The 23,286-nt window shown below is 47.9% G+C and overlaps 1 protein-coding gene across 1 annotated transcript in view; it reads right to left on the minus strand.

Moving 5' to 3' along the window:
* LOC147729658 (Na(+)/citrate cotransporter-like) overlaps nt 1-23,286 on the minus strand; it is a 214,026-nt gene that overhangs the window by 90,329 nt on the left and 100,411 nt on the right. Inside the window, exon 3 of the mRNA XM_086954544.1 lies at nt 16,842-16,978. Within this exon, the coding sequence (XP_086810670.1) occupies nt 16,842-16,978 (137 nt within the window). The remainder of the gene's footprint in view (nt 1-16,841; nt 16,979-23,286) is intronic.

Here is a 23,286-nt window from a genome sequence, read left to right on the forward strand (position 1 = left end):
TGCGTCGCACTTGCGATGCAGCTCCAGCAATGCGCCACATTTCCGGCACAGATGCGTCACGCATCTGTGCCGTTTTTGCACCATGGTGCGCCGCATTATAAATGCGGCGCACCATGGCTGGCGGAGCTGTGGCGCACTGTGGCGCATGTTAACTGGCGCATCCCTGGGGATGCGCCAGTTAACATAAATCTGCCCCATCGACTCTGCTCCTCATCTTTGTCATGAGGGAATTACACCTGTCATTTGTGATTTAACTGAACACAAAACAGCATCCCCGGGTCTAAAAATGTAGGTTAAACATTAAAGAGTTTAGCTGACAGTCAGTGTTTCTGACAAATACACAATAGGAAAAATTCCTTAAAAAAAATAAAATGTTTTTTTATTGTTTTTCTTGTATAACGAACAGTAATTGTATGAGCACCACATTAACACATCAGCAGAGCATTATCCAAACAATACAGTTCTGGTATATTTAATCCTCCCTACCCCTCCCTCCTTCCTGTTCATGATAAAATAGCCCATCTACATGTGGTTTAATTGTAAAGTCCAATCATACGCTAGACACGATGTGTGACATCCCATCCTCCATCCCTCCTCCCTCAGCCCATGGGCTACTTCTACCATACTATCCGATATTCACTCTCCTATTCCTCTCTGTCTCCTGTATTCCAGGTCCCCTAAATCTTCTCTTAACCCCATCCCTGCTGATGACGTAACCACACCATCATGAGCCGCGGTCGCGCTGTGCAGATGACGAAGCGGTTCCGTCACGGCCCACTCGGAACGCCTATGCTACGCGGATTCCGCGCCTGCGCTGAGCGTTCCATTGAGCGGCCGGGGCCGTGACGGAACCGCTCCGTCATGAGCACAGCGCAACCGCGGCTGGTGACGGAGCGGTTCCGTCACCAGCATGCTCCCGCCGCGCGGCCCCCCCGCCCCATTAGCACTGCGGCGGAATAGCCGCCGCAGTGAAGGGGTTAAAAAGTTCCTTTTTTAAGCATGAGAAGCCTCACCCACCATAAGGTGGCACGCTTCATCATAGGGTTCCTCCTCAACCCAGTGTGGACTAATACTCCTAAAATAGGAGGAGCTCTTGGATGTTTTATGTCCTGCCCTTTACGAGTAGAATGTGTGGTGAGGTGAGCAGAGCGTGAAAACGTGGAATAAAGTGCAGTCAGCCAAATTTGTCAGTTTTAGTTAAACTTTATTCCAGGATAGACGCCCCATATTCACAGAAGGTATTTTGGAGTACTAAAGTTAGTATTTTATCTCAGTTAATTTTAAATTTTGGTTTTCAGTTAAATTTAAGAAAAGCTTAATTTTAACTGAGGCAAAATCCTAGTCGTAAAGTTAGAATTTTGTCTCAGTTAAACTTAAGTTTGTCTTAAATTTAATTTAAGACCAAAATGTAAGATTAACTGAGATAAAAATCCTGACTTTAGTACTCCTAAATGACTTCTGTGAATACCGTAAGTCGTAAAGTTAGGATTTTGTCTCAGATTACTTTTGTGAATCGGGCCCATTGTGTGGTAGAGAGAACCGGTGATAGGGCGCCACATAAGAAAAGGAACATTGATATATAGATATGCATGTATTTTTCATTTAGGAATTTTTTTAATTGCATGAGGCAAAACAGTTAAAGCCGTCTCTAGGCCAGACAATGTCTGGGATGTCTGTTGACATTAATGGCATGTAATCCCAAAGATTTATAGAATGGTTGTGTATATAAATATTTTCCTCTATGGCATTTTCATACATTATTTACATTATTATGGACGCTTTTGAAATGATCCTGTTCTGAGTATAAAGCATTTCTTTTTTGCAATACCTTGAGAATGCTGTGATATTACACGAGCATTAGAGTGGGAGCTTTGGTATGCTGTTCCTTTTAAGCATTGCCTTTTGCTAGGTGTGAGCACTCATAAGCAAGAAAGTATGACCAGCCCTGTGTCTTCGGTGGCCATTTTGTTTTGGGAGGGTCAGTCCAGGGAGTGCGGCAGAGCAAACACTTTAAAAATGTGTTTTTCTTAAGAGCTGTTAAAGGTATTGCTGCCTTTTGCTATGTGAAGTTGTTTTTGTGAAACACAGAATGGCGACAATCTCGTGAAGTCGACACAAAAATAATCACAACGGCTCAGCTTCAAGAGGAGAAAATTGTACTTCAGGTGGTGACCAAAATTACTATGTTAGAATGGAGGTGTTTGTGTTTGTTAGGAGTTGTTGGTATTACTTCTGAGCAGTCAATGAGCAGCTGAGACCTGCAATTTAAATATATCGCATAAATGTGGAGGATGGTGAGGTCTTTCAAGGGCTACAATTTGCAAAATCAAGAAAGAGCAGAGAAGATGCATTTTTTTGTGCCACAATTCAGGGAACGGCGGTGCGCATCAAACAAGCAAATCTGCAGGGTGGACTGGCCTATAGGGCAATCTGGCAGTGCCCGACGGGCTGGTCTGACAGGGAAGCGAGTGGGCGAGTTTTTTGCTGTTTGTGGGCCTATTCTATGGTCTGTTGGGCTGGTTTTTACTATTTATTTTAAAACAAACATTGCTCGAAGCAAGCACAAATCATTGTAGTCTCCCTTGCCTTCTAAAACACTTACACAGCAAGGAGCTTATTTACAAGCCCCCTGCGCCGCTAGTGTGTCACTTTTTTTGACGCACCGGCAGCGCAGTGTGCGGGTCCGCATTTAGGCCGCATCAAGGCAAAATAAAGTCACCCTGCGTGGCTTTTCATGGTCTTGTAAATACGGTCCCTTTTCACACATCACTTTGCGTGAAAGGGGCATGCCATGGGTTTTGCTGTGGGTGTTCCCACTCAACACCCATGGATTCTGCTGAATTCCCAGATTTACAACGCTTCGTACACCTGGGAAGGCGTCAGAATCTTATGCCTCCCCAGGGGAGGCATAAGGAGGCGCAATGAGGAGCAATACTTTTATTCTCCTCATTTTTTCCTGTTTCTATACATAGAAAGAGGGAAACGCTATCAATGATTGTTTTTGTGCAAGGAGATGTCCCTTCCTCCATGACAACAATCATCCCTGCAACCAAGGCGCAAGGATGTCTGGGTTGGCGCACAACTGCAAATTAAGTGCCACCTCTTGGAAAAGCATAGGATTGTGGTGTCATATTGTTGTAAACACAACGCATCCGTGTGCTTCAAAAATTACAGAGCTGGGTTCAGCAAAATGGCGTGCGGCATCACACTGCATAATTTTGTCGTAAATGAGGCCACAAGTCTTTACAACTTAAAAGTGCCTCAATTTGCTAGTATATGGCACTTTTTTTTAGCTCTGTCATTCATTTATGGAAGTAACTTTTGTTGTGGTTCCCAGGCCTATTTTCTGTCCCAGCTCAACCCTCCAAATATGTCAAAAGGGTGAAATACAAGCATTTTAAGACCCAATTACGGGTCCTCTATTATCTCAAGGGGAGATACCAGGATAGGAATTTATCATACTGGACAGTATATTCGCATGAGATAAAAGGGATTACAAATTCATCCCCCCAGAATGTGGAATAACATGAGGAATTTTGAACACTGGGTCCAATTCTGCATGCTTTCTCTTCTAGAGAAACAACGGACCCAAATCTGCAAACATTTACTACCTGGTTGGAGCAGATGGTAAATGCTACAAGAAGCTTTTTCTCTTACCATGATTTGGTGCAAGGGGCCAGGGTGGCTGAAGCAAGTGTAGTCTTTTTGCTAGGGGAGCCTCTTCTGCTGCCCGCAAGCTGAAATATTTGGGCGGGCGGTGGGGGTGAGGTGGGGGGCGGTGGACATAGCACTGCATCTGGCTGCAGCTACTGTAGCTCCAGTGATGGGTCTGGGTCTGGTATCCCTGGGCACATAATCCTGAGAGACACCACAAAGCTTAAAGTTGGACGCAGCAGTTTCCTATCACCGGGGATACCGTTCTGGGCAACTCGTAAATGGGCCATATAGGTTGAAGTCACAGGTGGAGAACTGTGGGATTTATACTCCCAATTCATGTGTACGGCTATGGGGCAACAAGATTAACAAAGTGGTGGGTAGCCTTTAAATTTCTTTATCCAGGCCTTACCTGTTTAAAATGCAAGGTAATCTGAAGTGAGGGCTGTATCAGTTCTCTTTATATTTTCGGCGTTAGCAGATCTCCCCTAAAGGCTGCATGAAGGTCTTTCGGTTAGTTCACTTCCCAGAAGTAAAGTGGACCTTCTATAAATTAGAACTAAATGATGAAAAGGGCTTTTCAGGGAGTTTTCTCAGAGTTTGCTCTGTATTGTGAAGCAATTGTTTTTTGGATTTTTAATATGGCTCATGTATACATTGATAAGAAAATTGCTACTCCCCATTTTATTCAATATGTAGGCATGCATGTGGAATTTATAATTTGAAAACCTAGCAGCATGGCAGCAAAGCACTGTACATGGTCACAGACAAAGATTCAGCCCATGAGTGATTGGAGGGGTAGCAGGGTTCTAGGAGCAGGAGTGGCTGTCACTCCATGTAAGAAGATGTGACTTCTACTCGTTCCTAGTCTGTGGCAGGAGTGGGATGTCCCAGATAGATACCCAGATATTGTTCCAGGTCTTAGTTGTTTTTAATACGTTGGACTTTTTTGTCTCAAATGTTTTGGTGTCCTAGATGCAGACGTGCTGTAATGCCCAAGGGGAGCCATTGAGGTTCCATCAGATTGAGGAAGATGTAATTGTATATCTTCAGGCCCATTTTGTGACACGGCGCGGCTTGAAGCACATCTTTAAGTGGGAGCAGTGGGAAGCATGGGAGAAAATTCCTTCTCTGATTTTAAAGTCTGCCCTCCGTTATAATTAGTCAGATCACCTGGTAAATCCATTTACAATGATCCCGATGTGCATTTCCTTTTTACTATCAGGCTAAGGACTAAAAATAATACTGCACCTTGATGTTAATTAACATTTTAATGTTAAGAGGTCTATTGAAGACAATGGAGTGCCCTGGGGCCAATAATAGCTGGTATATGCCTTCTGCTCCAACATTCAAATGTTTGTCTTTCTATTTCTCCAACTTTAATTTAGAACATTCTGTTCTAATAGCATTACAGCCATTCTGCCCTAAGCTATATTGGTTGTTCAAGGGCCTAACCCTCGTCGTCGGCCCTCGCCTGTGGCTCAGTTCCATAAGGCTGGTTCAGGGCTTTTAACAACGGATATTGCCGGGGGCGCTAGAGGGCGCACACGCGGAATGGCTGCCTAACGTCGCAGCTCCCGCACCTTGGCCACTAATCCTTCTGTTATCCTGTACCACAGACTACCGGCAACGCTGCTACACCTGCCATCTGAAACCTACCACTGTCCCCCGCACTCGTCCAGAAGTCTGGCCCGCTGGTGGCGTCAGCTGCGGAGATCTGGCCTGGAGAAGCTGGGCCGGCTGTGGCCCTGGAGGTCGCCGAGCGGAGGGGCCGGCTGTGAGACGCCACGCAAGGTCGGTGCCTGCCATGCGGTGACAGGCCCTGCCTGCTCCGGAGTCCACGGATTTTGTGCAGAGCCCACCCGGACTCCCGATCGCTGAGCAGCCTTGGAGTCTCCTTCCTAACCGGCTGCCCCTGCTGCTTGCTGGTGCTTGGAGTGCCCACATTTGCCTGCCTGATCGTTGTGCACGCCGATGAGCGGTGAGACGGGGCGGTGCGGGGTGGCGATTCACTGCTGGTGGCTACTCCGGGGCTGCCCCTCGCTCTGCCTGCACCTGCGGCTGTAGTAGTTCCTGGGCCCCCCCGCTCCATTGCTGCACTGGTCGGTGTTATCCCCGGAGCTTGCCTGCCCGCCTGATCGCCTCCAGGTGCCGACGATTATCCCTGGGGGCCTGTGGCCGCTCTGCTGCTCGGCGTCTGCCACTGCCACTACTGTCACTTCTGCCTCACCTACCTGGGTTGTCCTCATTCTTGCAGCAGTCCTACGAGCTGCGCTTTCTTTCCTGCATGCGGAGCCGGCATTGGACATACTTACCTGTGGAGCCTCCTACGCCATAGCGGCCCTGCCTGCGTCTGCTGGCATCTCCGCTCCGCCTTGACTGTGTGGCGGCCTGCTGGGACTGTCGGCCTGACCCACCTGCTTGTCACCATCATGGCACACATGAGCTGCATAGCCTTCCTGGACTGAGAATGGACACCCCTGTGTAAAAGTGTTCCTCACATTGCACGCTTTGACCCAATAGCTGACTGGGCCCGATCGGAGCTACGCCAGTGAGGCCTGGACGGGCGGCGGTGCCCCCGCCTGCTTGTCACCATCGTGGCACACATGAGCTGCATTGTCTTCCTGGACTGAGCTTGGACACCTCTGTGTAAAAGTGTTCCTCACATTGCACGCTTTGACCCAATAGCTGACTGTGCCCGATCGGAGCTACGCCAGTGAGGCCTGGACGGGCGGCGGTGCCCCCGCCTGCTTGTCACCATCGTGGCACACATGAGCTGCATTGCCTTCCTGGACTGAGATTGGACACCTCTGTGTAAAAGTGTTCCTCACATTGCACGCTTCGACCTAATAGCTGACTGTGCCCGATCGGAGCTACGCCAGTGAGGCCTGGACGGGCGGCGGTGTCCCCACCTGCTTGTCACCACCGTGGCACACATGAGCTGCATTGCCTTCCTGGACTGAGATTGGACACCTCTGTGTAAAAGTGTTCCCCACATTGCACGCTTCGACCCAATAGCTGACTGGGCCCGATCGGAGCTACGCCAGTGAGGTCTGGACGGGCGGCGGTGCCCCCACCTGCTTGTCACCACCGTGGCACACATGAGCTGCATTGCCTTCCTGGACTGAGATTGGACACCTCTGTGTAAAAGTGTTCCCCACAATGCACGCTTCGACCCAATAGCTGACTGGGCCCGATCGGAGCTACGCCAGTGAGGCCTGGACGGGCGGCAGTGCCGGACGGGGAGGCCAAGATGGTGCGTCCTGAGAACCGTCAAACAAAAATCAGCTTCGCCGGTGCCAAGAAATCTACAAAGGTGGTCCCTGTTGACCCTGGTCCCGGTGCCGCTTCCACTTCCACTGTTTCCTCCCCTGCCAAGGAACTCGACTTGCACCACTTGTTTCAAGAAATGCGACAGGGGTTTGCCACTGTGGTGGAAAAAGTGGACGGCGTGACAGCCAGACTAGACACTTTGGCCCACAGGGTGGACCGACACGAGGAACGACTCACGGCCACGGAGCAGCGTATCTCTGACGCAGATGATGTCGCTTCCACTCATACTACTCAATTGGCCCGTATGAACAATTTACTCAGGATTATAGCGGCGAAGAACGAGGATTTGGAAGCCCGTAGTCGACGCAACAACATCCGCGTCACGGGCATTCCGGAGTCCACCAACACGGGCAGGATGGAACTGTATGTTGAGAAGCTCCTCAAGGGGTCCATAGGCGAGGACGCCTTCTCTCCACAATTCATCATTGAGCGAGCACACCGATCATTAGCTCCTGTCCCTAAACCCGGTCTGCCGCCTAGACCAATTATCGCCAAACTGTTGAACTATCGCGACCGTGATGTTGCGCTGAGAGCTGCCCGCTCTCAACGATCCCTTCAGTATGATGGCATCACCTTTTCCATCTATCCGGATTTCACCCCGATGGTGCAGGAGGAGCGGCGTAAATTCATCCCTGTGAAGAAGAAACTGCGCGAAGCTCAACTAGACTATGCCCTACTCTACCCAGCGAAACTACGGATTACTCATCAGGGGAAGCAACGCTTTTTCACGAACCCCCAAAAAGCCGAAGACTATTTGAAATCACTACGCCGGGCCAGAGGAGGAGATCGCGCTGCTGCAGCTGACCTGGGGGATGATGATCCGTCTGCTGCGGAGAATGAACACTGACTATGCGCTCTTAACTGAACTACACCTTTAACTATCTGGCGCACTCCCGGCTTGACCTATGGACTCCGAAGAAGCTGCCACTTCGATGTGATATGGCTGTGTCTGGTCGCTTCTGTGGTAATGTATACCAAGATCCGCTTACCTAGCCCTGGCCTCCACCGAGGGCGGTACAGTATTGGAGGCCATTGGCGGGTAAAGTGGCTGTGCGCCCTTGATGCTGTTACCCTATCGGGTGTACCCCATGCTCACTGTTAGTTTGTTAGAATCGGGTGTTGAGGGTGGGGGTGGGGGGGAGGGACTGCGGGCGGGATTGGATTGCTGCAGACATGATTGGGATGCTGTAGTGGGTGGGGGGGGTCTGTTGGGGGGGTGAGGTCTACACGCCGAATGTTGTTTTGGTCTATGTCACACTGTGTTGCTACAATGGATCTGAGTGTTATGAGACTGACTGCTTTGTCCTGCTCAAAGGATGATATTTCACTGATCTTTTTGCAATGGCGGTCCTAGGGTCTGATGTACGACTACACTGCATGTCATGGAATGTCCGTGGGCTTAATAATGCCAGGAAATGTCGTGATGTTCTTGCATACCTTACCAGACACAATGTACATGTTGCCATGCTCCAGGAAACACACCTGTCACCACAGGTGCAGACCACCTTTGCGTGTAAGTGGGCTAGCACTCGCACTTTCTCATCCTTTTCCACGTATGCCAGGGGGGTTGCCATCCTTCTTCGGGGTACTGTCCCGTTTCAGAAATGCGGGGAACTGACGGATGGGGGAGGCCCCTACGCCATACTATGGGGACGCATGGGCCACGACACTATCACCTTTGTGAACTGCTATGCACCTAACATAGACACGCCTTCCTTCTTCACTACACTTTGGGGTAAAATCCTGGACGTGGGATCCCGTCACATCATCTGGGGTGGGGACTTCAATTTAGCATTGGTACCCAGCATTGATAGAGCAGATGGGGCTAACCATTACAAACCCAAGGCTAGGGAGGCCCTCGAGGGCATTGTCGCTGAGGGTGCCCTAGTAGACATATGGCGGTGCCTACAGCCGGCCAGGCAGGAAGGGACTCACTTCACTTCACAAACGGGCACATAGGCACGACTAGACTATTTCCTTGTCACCCCTGGAATTGCACCGGGAGTACTGAAGGTCACACACCTACCGAGGACATACTCAGATCATAGCCCTGTCCTTATGCATACTCGAATACCTGGGTGGGACTGCCCTAGGCCCCATTGGCGACTACAGCCGGCAGCTTTATTGGATACCTTGTTCCGGTCTGAACTGGGGGATGAAATTGCTGATTTTTTCCCGAGGAACAAGGGGTCAGTTGAATCGGTGGAACATATCTGGGAAGCATTCAAGGTCACTGTTAGGGGATATTGTATAGCTAAAAGTTTCGGGGTCCTTCGGGACATACAGGCCACTATCCATAGACTACATGGGGAGCTACGAGCATTGGAGACTCGAATGGTTACAGAGGATAACCCTGCCTTACATGCAGAGTTTAGGGTCACATTGTCCAAATATGAAGAGGAAGCTGACAGGGAGGCGAAGTTCAAGGGTAAACACTGGCAGGCTCGGAGATATTGTGAGGGGGATCGCCCGGGAAGGGCTCTAGCAGTGCTGACGCGGGCCCCGCGTGATCGTAACTCTATCCTAGAACTCACCGATGACCAGGGACACGCGGTCAGGGATTCGGAGGCACTGCTTGCCACCTTCACCTCACATTACCACACTCTGTACACCTCCACCGCTTCAGCAGATGTACCCTATGCCGATTACCTAGGTGATGTGTCACTCTGTTGGCTCAGCGATGGGGACAGGGCCTTCCTGGCGGCTCCGTTTGAATTGGACGAGATTCGTGAAGCCATTATGTCCCTTAAGAATGGCAAAGCGCCCGGGCTGGACGGTCTACCGGCTGAATTCTATAAAACATATATAGACATTATGGCCCCAGTCCTTTGCGAAGTCTATGAGGAATCTCTTGCTGATGGCATCCTCCCAGGCTCTATGCGCGAGGTAGTTATCACCTCCCTCCTTAAACCCGGTAAAGACCCTCGCTCCTCTGGGTCTTATCGTCCTCTTTCCCTCCTGAATTGTGACGTGAAAATACTAGCCAAGGTTCTAGCTACTAGGCTGTCCCTACTCATGACCAGGATTGTGCTACCTGACCAGTCGGGGTTTGTCCCTGGTCGCTCCACCTCTCATAACCTACGCACCTTATTTTCACTCCTCCGCACGGTTCATCCTGACCTTCCGGTGGCTGCAGTATTTTTGGACGCTACTAAAGCTTTTGACTCAGTCGAATGGCCCTACTTGTTTTCAGTGCTGTCGAGCATGGGTTTCCCCAAACTTTTTCTTTCCTGGATACAGCTCCTCTATGCACAGCCTACGGCGAAGGTCCTCATCAATGGTCGCCTATCTCACTCAGTTGCTATCACGCGAGGTACACGCCAGGGGTGTCCTCTGTCCCCCCTCCTTTTTGCGATTGCGGTCGAGCCTCTGGCTTGTCGGCTCCGTCAACTGCACCGGGAGGGTGCCATACAGTGCCTGCAACGCCAAATAGATGTCTCTCTCTACGCGGATGACATTACGCTTTATGTCAAGCACCCCCACCTTCACCTCAACCCTTTATTGAGAGAATTTGTGGCCTTCGGGGGTATGTCGGGGATACACATAAATTGGTCCAAGTCGCAGTTCTTTCCCCTCACTGACTCAGTAATCGACTTTCCCCTTGACTACCCACTAGAATGGTGTCGCTCAGATCTCCGATACCTAGGCATACAAATCTCGCGGGATCGGGAGGAGACAATTCGCTCCAATTACGGGGTAGCAATCACAACCCTTACAGCCATGGTTGACCGCTGGATTGCATTACCGCTTTCCATGGCTGGTAGAGCTTCCCTTATCAAGATGGTAGTGTTGCCCCGCTTCCTCTACCTCTTTCTCAACATCCCGTATTACCCGGGTACCTTTTTTTTTTAAAACTCTGAAGTCGGAGCTCTGTCGCCTGTTCTGGGGGGGCAAGGCCCCACGACTGAAATGGTCCACACTCATATTGCCTTACGAAGCTGGAGGCTTCGACGTCCCCGACCTTGAAGCCTACTATCTTTGCGCGCAGGCCCACTATGCATTTCATTGGATGGCTCCCACGCCATTCATGCCGCAGCTCGCTGTGGAAGACTGGATAGTACACCCTATACCGCTCAATGGCTTAATTCACTGTCCGGAGTCGGTAATCCAGACTTCGAACACGTCTGTTTCTTGCACCTTGGATGCATGGCGCCGCCTAGCTAGGAGGCTCTCTTGCTCCTTCCCTTACTCCCCCCGACATACCACCCCTCACTCGCACTATTGCAGGAACGGGGATTTCGGCTGCTTTGCGACCAGTTGCATATTGTCACCTGGGGGGATCTGTTCGTAAACAAAGTTTTCAAATCCATGGAAGTACTCTTTGCCACTTATGACCGTTCCCCACTCAATGTATTCTATTACCTTCGCCTCCGACAGGGGATGAAAGATATTCTACCTGATTATCCTAATGAACCAGAACTCCTATGCCCATTGCACTTTCTGCTCAGCTCGCAAGATGGGGCCCACTTGGTCTCTGGCCTGTACCGCCGCCTTCGTTCAGACATCGACCCTCTTGTGACTGGCGCTAGGGCATCCTGGAGTGCAGATCTATCCTCCGCGCTCACTGATGAACAATGGCAGTATTGCTGCACCCTCACAGCTAGGATATCGGCCAGTAGCAGGCTCAAGATGATCCACTATAAGTTCCTTCAACGTCTATATTACACCCCGGTCAAAAAATTCAGGTTCCGTCTGGCTGATACCGACAAATGCGAGCGCTGCCGAGCCGACCATGCGGGCTTCTTACACCTTGCCTGGGAATGCCCGGCCATTCGGATGTACTGGCAACAGGTGACCGATGCTCTCACAGCCATGACCAAGGTCCCTATTGAGGCGGAGCCGCGTATCACACTTCTGGGACACACACCGCATATTCCAAAAACCAGCAGGAAATTCATTGATACTGCCCTGCTCTTGGCTAAACGGCGTGTGGCATGTCGCTGGGGACGAGGCAGGGCACCAAAATTTAAGGACTGGCTCTCGGATTTGACTTACTGTCAGGCCCAACACATCACTTATTCCGAATTGTTGCCGCTCTCAAACAGGCCTAAAGACATCTGGGAACCACTGGTTTCCTACCTGCTGGCTCAGGAGGACGATGACGCGGCCTCGGAACATCAGCGGGAGTAGGACTGATCAGGCTACCGGCCCTGGAGACTAAGAAGCGCTGGTTCCTGGCGCATGCATATACTGTGCTTCCGACCTGACTCATGACCCCTACTGACCACGCTACTAACATAGACATGACGCTTAACGCGAGCGGCTGCTATTCCACCATCCGATACGCATCATATCCCCACATTTCCTTCTACTAACACTTCCTGGGGACACAGCATAAGTCCACTACCCTATTTCTATGCAGGCCCAACCGATGCCACGACCACTACCACAATGCCATGTAGCAACCTATGATCTTCATTCCATGAGCAAGCGCATAGAACTGGAATCTCTTCCTCATTCAGACGTGTGTATAAGACCTTCTTTTTTATTGTTTATTGTTGCGGGTTGATAAGAATTGGGGTGGGGGGGACGAGGGGGGGGGGAATGTAAAACCTGTTCTGCTGCTGCAAATCCTGCAATGTACATACTCCTCCTCCCCTTCTCCCTCCCCTCCCCCCCTTTCTCCTCCTTTTTTCTGTTTTATTCCCCCCACCCCCCACTCCTACCCGCCCCTCTGCTTTCCTCTCCTTCTTTTCTACTCCCTTCCTCTTATTGTGCTCACCACCAGGCGCTCCCTTATCGATATGGTTTGTCGCCACCGGGCCTCCGGGATGCCGGTAACAAGGCTGTGTTTATCTTTGCTTGCTTTCGTTTCATATCACTATGGACATGACGCTGCCAGCCTCCGGGTTGTAGGCGAGCACAGCAGTGTACTTTCCTTATTATGCAATGAAGCAGTTTGAATACCAAAAAAAAAAAAAAAAAAAAAACAACGGATATTGCCCTCAGCAGCCGGCCATAATGCCATTCGCGACTAGTAAATTAAAATTAAAAATGATAGGTTACGAACTCATAACTTAGTCTGCAAAGCTGTGGGTCTTCAGCTTATTTTTATTAATATGTTGCTAGTATTTTCTACCTACTTGGCAGATGTTCTATAGTCCTGAATGTGCTGTAGCCTTTTGACTATCTTTATGATTGAGTCAGAGAAAGAACATTGCTATTCGACCACAGATGCAACCATACCTCTGGCTATAGTTCCTAGGTGGCCCTCATGGAAAAAATATAGGGCCATATTATCAAGAAAGGGCGATACATTATCGCCCCTTTTATCGGCAGGAAACTGCTGCTAAAGCGGCGATAATGGGCTTGAAAATATGTCCTTGTAAATTCCCATAGAAGCCCAGGTTAACACCAGAACCTGGGCTTCTATGGGAATTCACAAGGGCATATTATCAAGCGCATTATCGCCGCTTTAGCGGCAGTTTCCTGCCGATAAAAGCGGCGATAATGTATCGCTCTTTCTTGATAATATGGCCCATAACTCTCCTGAAAAGCTCATGGCCAAAGTGGCTTTGCCATAGTATCTTCTTTACTTTAAGTATCATTGATAAGATGTATTCCAGATCGTTATGTCACACCCAGAAATTATGATCTATGCCCAAGTCCAAAGATGCAATTTCCACGAATTCAAAGGCATATTTCTTAACATTTTTCACAAGCTGTGCAGAATGGAAGTTGCTGAGAGAAAGGGAGCAAGTAATACTGTGCCACATTTACTAAGATATGGTGCTGTTCTGCTCCTTCCTAGTGTTGGTACACTTATGGGTGCCTAGCACCAACAAAGGCACCTTTGCACTACGAGGCACGGGTGCCTCTGTTGAAGTCAGAAGAGTTTTTGTGCAGCAAGGGATATCTTTCTGAACAAAAATATTTTTTAGAGCCTATTTTGGGAGACTTGTACATGTATTGCAGATGGCAGCACACGTGCACAGAGGAAGTAAGAAGGAGAAATAAAGATGTGACTCCTGGTTATGCCAGCCTTGAATGCAAACTCATGTATACTGAGTTGAGTAAATATTGTTTTTTGTCAAAATACACGGGCAATTGACCAGGCACATTCATGCCTCACCCAAGTAACACCTCCCAAAGGCAAGGTAACACAGGGTATGTGCCATGCTCTTCCTAGCGTTACTTTACTTTGTTTTTTTTACAAAGCCACACACAATCGGGTTTTGCATGGCTTTGTAAATCCCACAATACATTTTTTGTTTTGACTGTTACAAAAAAAGTGAGGCAACCCCAAATGAATAATGGGCAACTGTGTGTTATACTGCTGGAATAGCAATTTGGGGTTCATATGGCATTTGCTAATTATTTAAGGGCTATCGTGCCATCCGATTCTCTTGGTAACCTTACATTGAATGAAATGCTGTCCACCAATTGTCCATTCCCTGTATGTAGTATGAGTATCACTAGTCTTTTACATTCGAAGCACGGGAACAGCAAATTACTCTCAATGTTAATGTAGCTTAGCACTCAGGGCCATATTATCAAGAAAGGGCGCTACATTATCGCCGCTTTTATCGGCAGAAAACTGCCGCTAAAGCGGCAATAATGGGCTTGATAATATGCCCTGGCGAATTCCCATAGAAGCCCAGGTTAACACCAGAACCTGGGCTTCTATGGGAATTCACAAGGGCCTATTATCAAGCCCATTATCGCCGCTTCCTAATAATAATAAAGGAATTTATATAGCGCATGGTTACGCCATCTCGGCGTGTCCCCGCGCTACAGTGAGAGGTGGGGAAGCAGCCCGGCCTACCAGACAAGGCATCTGCGAGATTAAATTGAGAATAGATGGGTTTCAAGTGCCTTTCTGAACTTAACTTCAGAGGTCTCCACCCGGAGTTTTAATGGGAGTTTATTCGAGTTCTGAGCTGCCAACAACCGGAAGGATCTGCCTCCCATTCTGGCCTTTTTTACCCTCTGTACTTTCAGCAGGCAGTGCCCCTCGATCTCAGGAACCTTCCCGGCACATAGCTGGTAACAAGATCCCTCAGATAAGAGGGACCAGTTCCCGTGGTGATACGATGGCAGGTACAAAGTGCCTTAAATATTACTCTTTCCCTTGCTGGGAGCCAATGCAGGGTATCCAGGACTCTTTTGGAAGCCGCCCTCCTTGGCTGCATAAGAACCAGCCGTGCGGCGGCATTCTGCACAACCTGCAATATGCCAAGACATTTAGCAGTGGCACCCAGATAGAGTATGTTGCCATAGTCTAGGCGAGACGTTATAAGGGCGTGCACCAGCGTCTTACTTGCCTCTAACTGAAGGAGATCCATCGTTTTGCGTAGATTTTTTAGGACTCCAAAACATTTCCCCACTACGAGTCTGATGTGCACTTCATCGGAAAGAGTGGGGTCCAACCATACCCCAAGGTTAGTAGAGTTTTCTGCTGTCCCAATTCTCATCTGATAATAGTTGGCTTTTGCCCGCCTAATAAGACTGTAGTATTTTTTCTGTTCCACCTTATACTTCGATCTATCTTGGCAAAAGAATCCTTTTCCCCACTGCCTCTCTAAGCGTTTACATTCATTTTGAGGTGATTATATCATTATTTATAACAGACTTGGGATATATTGGTGTGCACAATGGTGACCCTCTGTCCTTGGTGGCGTTTTTACTTCAACTTTCTTTTCCTCTGATGACACGGGTGTCTATTAGGTACATTACGACTCTTTCACCTAATTTCGGTTAGTACATAGATATTGATATTATACTGATATACATTCATTTGATGTTTATTATACAGCCCTGATGAAGTCACAGACCATCATATTGGGTCAGACGAAACACGTGTAGGCTGTGAAAGAAATTTTTTTGTACTGAAGTGATACACCAATCAACATAAGCTTTGAGAATAAAGAAGAATACTGCTAAGCTGTGGACATTTATTTACTTTGCATTTTGGATATAAGGATTATTTGGAAATTAATCGGAGGAATGATTACTGTCCAATTTTGACTGAGTTACTGTTTGGTCATAGTTTAATTGCTCAATATAAGTACCTTGTATTACAGTTTATGTGTTGACAAACCTATCAAGTGTAAAACTGATTACTTTGAATTCTATTTAGATATTGGAGCGCAGGAGAGATCACTCATTGTGAAGTTTATGCCCACACTCGGTGTGGTTGGTTGAGGGTAGTTGGTAACCACCCTCTTTCTCACCTGCAGCACCACTGGATTTCTTATTGTTTACTTAACTCTGGTTACAGTTGAGCGCTCTTACAGGCGAGGTTACCAACAGTGTATATAATCGTTTACATTCAGCGTTTGCAATATGCAAAGCTGCAGTAAACCAGGATGCAGAGTTATGCCCTCCCCATCAGTTTATTAGGGAGTAGTGGGGCCAACGTATTAAGAGAGTTAACTATCCGCCTTTCCAAATTAAGGCAGGCCATTTCGCAATCTGTGCCACCTTGGGGGCCCCCCTGAATCAAAGGCCTGTTAAAGTCATCCCGCACTAAATTTTTCCAGGGATAGAGCTCTTTGCCGATAAAAGCGGCGATAATGTAGTGCCCTTTCTTGATAATATCGCCCTTAGTATTTTATATGCTCTCTTATTATCACTGTACCACAAATTAAATTTTGTAAATCCAATATTTCAGCATTTGTTTACATTTTATGCAAATAAGTATTGCCAGTCACTGACTTTTGGAATTTTCTATTCCCATGTGTGTATCTTTGTGCTGGGTGGTGTTAAATGTTTTTATAACTTTGTCATTTGAATAATATTTTGAAACAAAAATATTGTTACAGAAATAATTGAAGGTATGTCCCTTCTGACACTGGCCATGTAGCATATAGGTAACCTGATGAAAAAAGAAAGCAGTGGGTGGCATTTCTTACAGTGCAGGTTTGACTCCAACTATGAGCAGGACTCTCAGTGCAATACGCTTGTGTAAATTCCAGTGTTCGACTGCAACTGCAATCATAAGACCCCCAACAAAGAGCATGTTGGTGTCCTTCAAGTACTGCATACACACCTGCAAGAAACAGAGAGTGGTACATGTCAGGTACTTGCTGACATACAAGAAATGATACAAAACAAACACATTTATACAATTTAGAGAAGTAACCTCCTCTGGAAATCCTATGTATTATTTACAAACTCTCTGCAAGGTGTTTGCTAAAGCTTCATGCATAGGACAGCTGTTTCAGGGCCTCAAAAGGTAACAACACTTGGATGACCTAAACCACGTGGATCATTTTGTCCACAACGTCTTCCGAACCTGAGGGCTTCTCCATGTACCGTAGCCTACCTATGAATAATAAGTACTAGTTCTTGCTTTTAAGCAATGGTCAATATTGCTTTGTAAAAGAGGAAATACAAGTCTCCGTATGGCAGAAGCCATTGGGTAGGCAGTGTCGTTTTGTGTGCCTAGAGAAAGCAGGACCCCTCTGGTCTCTGACGGACTCCGTAGAATAGTAATGTATGTGATTCTGTGAGGTTAAGAAAATTCATGATGTAGAACAGTCAGTTGATGGTTACACTCTGAAGAATAAAGATGTGTAATACCGAGATCTGCGTGTGGCATGATCATTTACATGTCCCCAGGCTGGGGAGGACACGACATGCTGCAGCTGAGAAGCCATGTAATAGAGCTCCAGACGAGGCACATCCAACTCACCCGTTTCCCACATTCTCTGCAACGTTCCACGCTTTTTCCCCTGAATGAGGTCCCCAATGAGACTCTCTAGTGTATAAAAGTAAGATCGCTGGATTATATAGAGTGAGTGCTGCAGTGTATACAGGCAGGTCGATCATTTTAATAACCCCGATGCGCCCCATGAGCGACAACGGCAGATCAGTCCAGAAGCATATCGATCTCCTCAACCCTTCCACCACACGGCCAACATTAAGTTCAAGATAGGCAGTGGCCGTTTTTGACAGGCGTATACCCAGGTATCGTGCCCCCTCTTCCGCCCATGGCAATTCAATGTGCGGTCGCTCCCCTGGTGGGAACGCGGCCAATCTGCCAATTGGGACCACCGTGGACTTCTCGGGGTTGATGCAAAGTCCTGAGATCTCGCTGAAGGTCCATAAACCCGCCTGGAGCACAGGGATAGAGCTCTCTGGGTGTGTCAAGTAGACTAGTGTGTCTTCTGCATATAGAGAGGCTATATGATTAGTCTCCCCAACCTAACTCCCCAAGGGTCCATCACAGTTCTCAGACGAGCAGCCAGTGGCTCCATGACAGTTGCAAATAGTAAAGGAGAGAGCAGGCATCCCTGACGGTTGCCCCTGCCAAGAATGAGCCGCCCAGACATCGCCCTGCACACCCGAACTCTGTCAGCGGGTGGTGCATAAGGTAGCTGTACTCATTGTAAGAACGGTTCGCCCACCCCTATTCTCCGAAGGACCTGCCACATATAAGGCCACTCTATTCAGTTGATCGCTTGTTTGATGTCTAACAGTGCCATGGCACTATCAGTTTCCAGAAGACTCTGGGCATGCCATACATGCGCCAGTCATATGTCGTATTTCTCTTTGGGTTGAAACCCGCCTGGTCGAATGGATAAACTGTGCCATCTTCGGGATTAGACGTTATCCCACTGAGTATTTTTACATCAATATTTAACAGCGATATTGGGCTGTAGGAACTGGGCAGGTTGGAGTCCTTATCCTTTTTTAATATCATAAACACCAGTGCTTCACTCATAGAGGGTGGAAGAGCACCTTTTCCCAGTGCCTCATTATAGACCTATAGGAGTCTATCCACTAGTAATGGGACGAATTGTCTATAGAACTTTGCTGGTAGTCCATCGGATGCCGGACTTTTAGCCGGTTTAAGATGACCTATAGCCCGTTTTAATTTATCTATGGTGGTCGGGGAGCTTAAAGCCTCCTGTTCCTCAGGCTCCAAGCGGGGGAGTTCAATTGAGTCCAGATAAGTAAGCATCACATCCAGGTCTGACCGAGATCGCCCCGTGCACATTGCTCGTAGATGATTCACCAAAGCCTCAGCTATCGCCAGCTGTGTGTACACCAATGTTCCATGGTGTGCGCAAATCTGCTTTATCTGTGCTACAGATGTTTCTTGCCTCACTAGTCGTGCCAATAATGCCCCTGTTCTATCTCCTTCTCTGTATAGCTTCTGACGATAGGCCAGGTAAACATGTTTTTCTAAACAACGAATGGTAGTCAGGAGGGCCTGCTTAACCTCACACCACTCCCTCAGGCTCTGGGGGCCGTGGCAATCTCAGCCTCCAGCTTACCCAAGTTAGCCTTGTGTGTAGCCACATCCCGCTCCAATTGGCGTCGAACCCAGTGAGATGTGTTTATGCAGATACCCCTCATGACCACCTTCATAGCCTCCCATTTGGTCATCTGGCATGAGAGTATGGGTTTAGTTCCACCGATATTGCGGCTACGAATTTGAGGTTTACTAGTGCTTCTACATTGAGCCGCCACAGGGGTTCCTCAGACCTAACCCTTCTACCCCCTAATTCCATCAGGTCTGGAGGGTGATCCGACCGGTATCTGGGCAGGTAAATTATCCCTTCATACTCCAACCAAAGTCTGTAGAGAGAAACCAATAATCCAGTCTACTTAAAGGTTCCCGTGGCAGGCGTATAACATGAGAACTGTCTTGTAGTGGGATGTCGCTCATGCCATACATCTCGTAAGTGCATACCCTCTAGAAGTGCGCTAGTCATTTTTGGCTTAGTGTGTTGGTTGAGAGAGTCGTCAATGACCCAATTAATGTTCCCCGCTAGCATCGTTGGTGCCCCCAGATATGGCGAGGCTGTCTCCAAAAGGTTAGGGAAAAGAAGGCATATCTTCATTTGGTGCATATACATTGATAATACGCACTTCTGTGCCGTCCAACCTCCCATGTAGGTAGACATACCGCCCCTCTGTATTGACTACATGGTGTAGGTGTTGGAACGATAAGTTAAAACATGTAGTACCGAGCTCCACATGTGACGTGATCATTTGCATGTACCTGGGTTGGGGGGGATGCTAAAGGGGGGACCTAATACACAGCTACTATGTAGGTTCTTCACGTCTGCTTATGGCATGATGTACACTTGTGTCAGTATTCCCTCACATTCAGTCTCTGACTTTCAACCTCTCAGCCTCTAATTCATTACAGCACACTTGCACACTCAGCCAGCATTACTGACCACAATCTTGCTAATCTTGCTAACTTGCTCATCTACTTCTACCTAATTGAGTTATTCCACAGAAAATGCTTTTCCGACTTGAAAAAAATATTCTAAAACTAAACTCACAACCTCTATGAATTAAACAGCAAGAGAAACAGCCTGAGCAGCAAAGGAACACAACTACTGGGTTTGCCTTTTTGGACATCAATGGAAAAGTCATAGGGAGCACGTTCTACCCCCTGCCTCACCTTTGTTAACTCTCCTAATCACAGAATTGAAACACTTTTCTGACTTAAACAAGCATGCCCCTCCATCACAGCACTGCCATATCAATAGCAGATGTGCGCTATACAAACAGCATGAACATAACACAAGGGGCGTATCTTTTATTAGGGTGTAGGGGCATTGACCCGCCATATTTGTGCCCCCAACCCCTGTATTACATGTAAAATAATATTAATAAAGTGTTTATTCTGGCCACGGGCCAGTCGCTTACAGATCCTGAGGGCAGTGTGTGCGGGCCTGTGGGGGTGGGGCTTAAATATAATTGATAGCAGAAGTATTCAGGCTCGCCTGGGTCCATACTCCTGAGTGAATGTCGGGTTGGACTGCTGCCTTTCTTTGGCCAGTCCGACATGCTCACTAGAGGCCTTTTTCCATTTGCACTATTAATGAGCCGTAGGGAATCACAGCAGTAACCCATCTCCCCCCCCCCCCCGCCCCACCCTCCGGGTCTCCCAATGAGAGCTGAGGAGGTGGTCTGCCCAAGCCAATCTTAGTGCTGCTCTCATGCTGTGTTAGCAACATAACAGCAAGCGCGCTGCGTCTGGATTGGCTTAAAAGGTGCTGTTCGGTCTCTGGTATAGTGGTACTGCAAAGAGGTTTTGCAAACCCCCCATTGTAGCGACTACAGCGGGGGTGGAGTTCTTGAAGGGCCTCTTCTGTTTTCAACTTGGCAGACAAAGGCTCATAATTACCATGAAAGGGTGGGTGGGTGAGTGACAGGATGGATGGATGGATTGATGGGTAGGTGGATGTATTTGTGAGTGAAAGGTTAGATGGATGGGGTGAGAGAAAGGGTGGATGGATGAATGAGTGAAAGGATGGCTGTAAGGATGGATGGGTGGGTGAAACAATAAATGGATGAGTGAAAGGGAGGGTGGATGGATGGATGAATAAAAGGATGGACGAGTGAAAAGGTTGATAGAAGGATGATGAGAGTAAAGACGGATGGATGTATGAGTGGAAGGGTAGATGGATATATGAGTGGATGGATGGAAGGGTAGACGGACGAGTGAAAAGAGAGATGGCTAAGTGAAGGGATAAATGTATGAGTGAATGTGGATAGATGGACCGAGTGAAAGGATAGATGGATAAGTAAAAGGATGGATGGATAGATTAAAGGACGATGGAAGGGCGGATTGATGGAGGAGTAAAAGGGGGAATGGACAGATGAGTGAGTGAAAGGCTAGATGGATGAGTGAAAGGGTAACTGGTTGCGTGGAAGGATGGATTGGTGGATGGATGGTTGAAAGGATGGATGGCCAGTTGAAAGGGTGGGAAGATGGATAAACAAATGAGTAAAAGGATGGATGTAAGGAAGGATGAGTGAAAGGGAGGATGGCTGGTTTTAAGGATAGATGGACGAGTGAGTGAAAGGATGAATCGATGGATCGATGAGTGTAAGAGTGGATGGATGAATAAGAGTGAAAGGATGATGAATGAAAGGGGAATGGATGGATGAGTGGATAGATGGGTTGAAGGGTGGATGGATGGAAGGGTGGAAGGATATGTCAAAAAGAAGTATGGATGGCTGAGTGAAAAAAATGGATGAGTGGAAGGGAGGATGGATCAAGTATAAGTGAAATTGTGTATGGAAGGTTGAAAGGATAGATGCTTCGATAGAAGAGAGCTCTTCTGCAGAGGATTACAATGGCTTGCTTCACCTGCTTGGTGCCTTAAGAACTTTGGTTCAAAGTGGGAGCTATTTTAATTTTCTGGCTACTCCCCTGATCCTGTCGTGTGGGAGTGGGGTGGGAGTCTCAGGTCAGACAGATCCACTATATGACCAATTATTGCATGGCTTTATTGACGCTGCCACGGGGTAAAACGTGTCTTTACCACGCATACCTTTACCACACAATTTTGTGGTAAAGACTTGGTTGGTAAAGGGACATTTTTGGTAAAGATCACACTCCTGCCCCTCTGCCCTGAGCCCTAAAATTCGTCCCTCCTGAAGTCTAGTCTACCCGGCCCAGCCCTATAAACTACCCTGACCTCCATTTCTTATCCTTAAAACTGGACCCCTTATCCCCTCAAAACTACTCCAACCCCATCCCCCCTCCCTGCGACCTAAAAAAGGGTGGTTAGGATTGTGATGTTGGAACACCCATGGCTGAGGCAGCGGTGTTCTGACTGTTCCCCCTTTACGTGGCCTTGTGAATATCCCGGTAGCTTGTTTCCTTCCCAGTATAAGAATTGGCTTGGTAGTTTGGTCTGCCCTGTTCCCATGATGCACTGGGCCAGGGACAGACTGATTTGCATATAGCCAGGTTCTGAGTTGGGATGGTGCAGTGAGCTAAATAACAGTGATGGATCAAGCCCTGATCTTTGGACTGGGTAAGAGTGGTCTGCTTAATTCAGACACTGTTCATCACCACCCCCTTTTCTGAATCATTGTGAATATGGGCAGGCACACTGTGCCACTGTTGCATCAAAAAAAGTGACGCGCCACTTGCGCAATGGCCTTGTAAATGGGGCACTCAGCGTTTAAGGATCGTATGCTCAATGCTGTGGCCAGTGATGAACTATGTGGAGTTTTGCCTCAGTTTGCAGCATCGAGCTTCGCAGTCCTAATTAACATAATGAGCTCAAGTAAGTAACTTGGGAGCCAGTGTTGAATTATGTAGCTAGTTAAAGTTTAGTGCTTAACTGTGGTAGATTAAATAAATATATAACAAGCCAGTTCATAATACTTCATATTGTTTACCGTGGCACAAAAAGTGCCCATTTAAGAGCGGTGTGTGCTGTCCGAGTTAAAAAACAATCTGCCATCACTCAAACAAATGGAGCAACTATTTCCATTTCCAAAAGTCTGACAACATTTTAGACTGAAGCAAAAACAAGAATATGATGGACGGAGCGCTGTAACTTTTCAGACACTCGCCCCCAGTCACAGATC

This window comes from Lissotriton vulgaris, chromosome 2_1, assembly GCF_964263255.1.
Source record: "Lissotriton vulgaris chromosome 2_1, aLisVul1.2, whole genome shotgun sequence".
NCBI lineage: Eukaryota > Metazoa > Chordata > Amphibia > Caudata > Salamandridae > Lissotriton > Lissotriton vulgaris.